The 992-nt window shown below is 35.2% G+C and overlaps 1 protein-coding gene across 1 annotated transcript; it reads right to left on the bottom strand.

The window, feature by feature from the left end:
• Positions 1-152: 152 nt before the first annotated feature.
• Positions 153-341, bottom strand: LOAG_15989 (hypothetical protein; the record flags this gene model as incomplete). The annotated part of the gene is made up of 1 exon (XM_003151477.2): positions 153-341. A coding segment is annotated over one exon (189 nt), but the record flags the coding sequence as incomplete, so codon positions are not given.
• Between the last annotated feature and the right edge of the window lie 651 nt (positions 342-992).

Below are 992 nucleotides of genomic sequence, written 5' to 3'. Positions count from 1 at the left end.
TATATATATATATATATATATATATATATATATATATATATATATATATATATATATATATATATATATATATATATATATATACATATATATATACATGTATATATATATATAAGTTATTTAATTAATATTATTGAAGTACAAAGTAAACTTCAACGAACCAATTTCTGCAATCCTGGAGGTAATGCGCTTAGCTTATCATCATGGTGTAGTTCTGATGTTGTGCTCTTACTACTACAGCACCTTAATATTGTAGTATTCTTGGGAGTAAATGTGTGTACAAATCTGAGGCGATGTAATTGTGGTCCAACCGTACAAAGTCGTTGTAGTGTCATCACTGACTGAATGATTAAACGAAATCCTGCAATATGTGTCACGTAGATTTAGCGTGAAAATGTAAACAAATGAGAAATTATGGTAAGCCCCTTCGCTTTCTTTTTCTCACGTAAACGCGTCCCTTAACCACGTCCACGTGCACGCATTCAGCATACGTGTACATGAACAATTTCCAGTGTCGTCTTAGCATTCACCAATCCGCGATTTGGACAATAGTCCATGTGTGAAGCGAAAGGTAGATTGCAGCTCAAAATTTCAAGCGTAAACTCACGTAATGACAACATACTACTGAATCTGAGAAGTGAAATGAGTGCAAGCGATGTCCTGTCATTCAACTTACTTGCAGTAGGGTCCAGTTACGGAGATTTAAACAAAATTTCTCGAAACAAACCCACAACCCACCCTGTAACATTTTTTTGGTGATTTCATGTGAGAGAGTGCGTATGACTTACGTATTTAAGTTGTATGCATACAACTCACGCATATGAATAAGCCGTAAATACGCGGGAGTGCATGACCAGAAGAATACCTAACAGTCACATCATCGTCAGCCATCTTCTATGCGGTGACATTGAGATATGAATAGGGCGAAGTACTTTTATCTTGCACTATTTGAATGTCTTAATTAATGGCCAATAAGGACTGAAAAACCTAGC

Source organism: Loa loa (assembly GCF_000183805.2).
Source record: "Loa loa unplaced genomic scaffold supercont3.3486, whole genome shotgun sequence".
Taxonomy (NCBI): Eukaryota; Metazoa; Nematoda; class Chromadorea; order Rhabditida; family Onchocercidae; genus Loa; species Loa loa.
The sequence above is the reverse complement of the archived record's forward strand: the minus strand, read 5'-3'. Positions and strand labels throughout refer to the sequence as shown.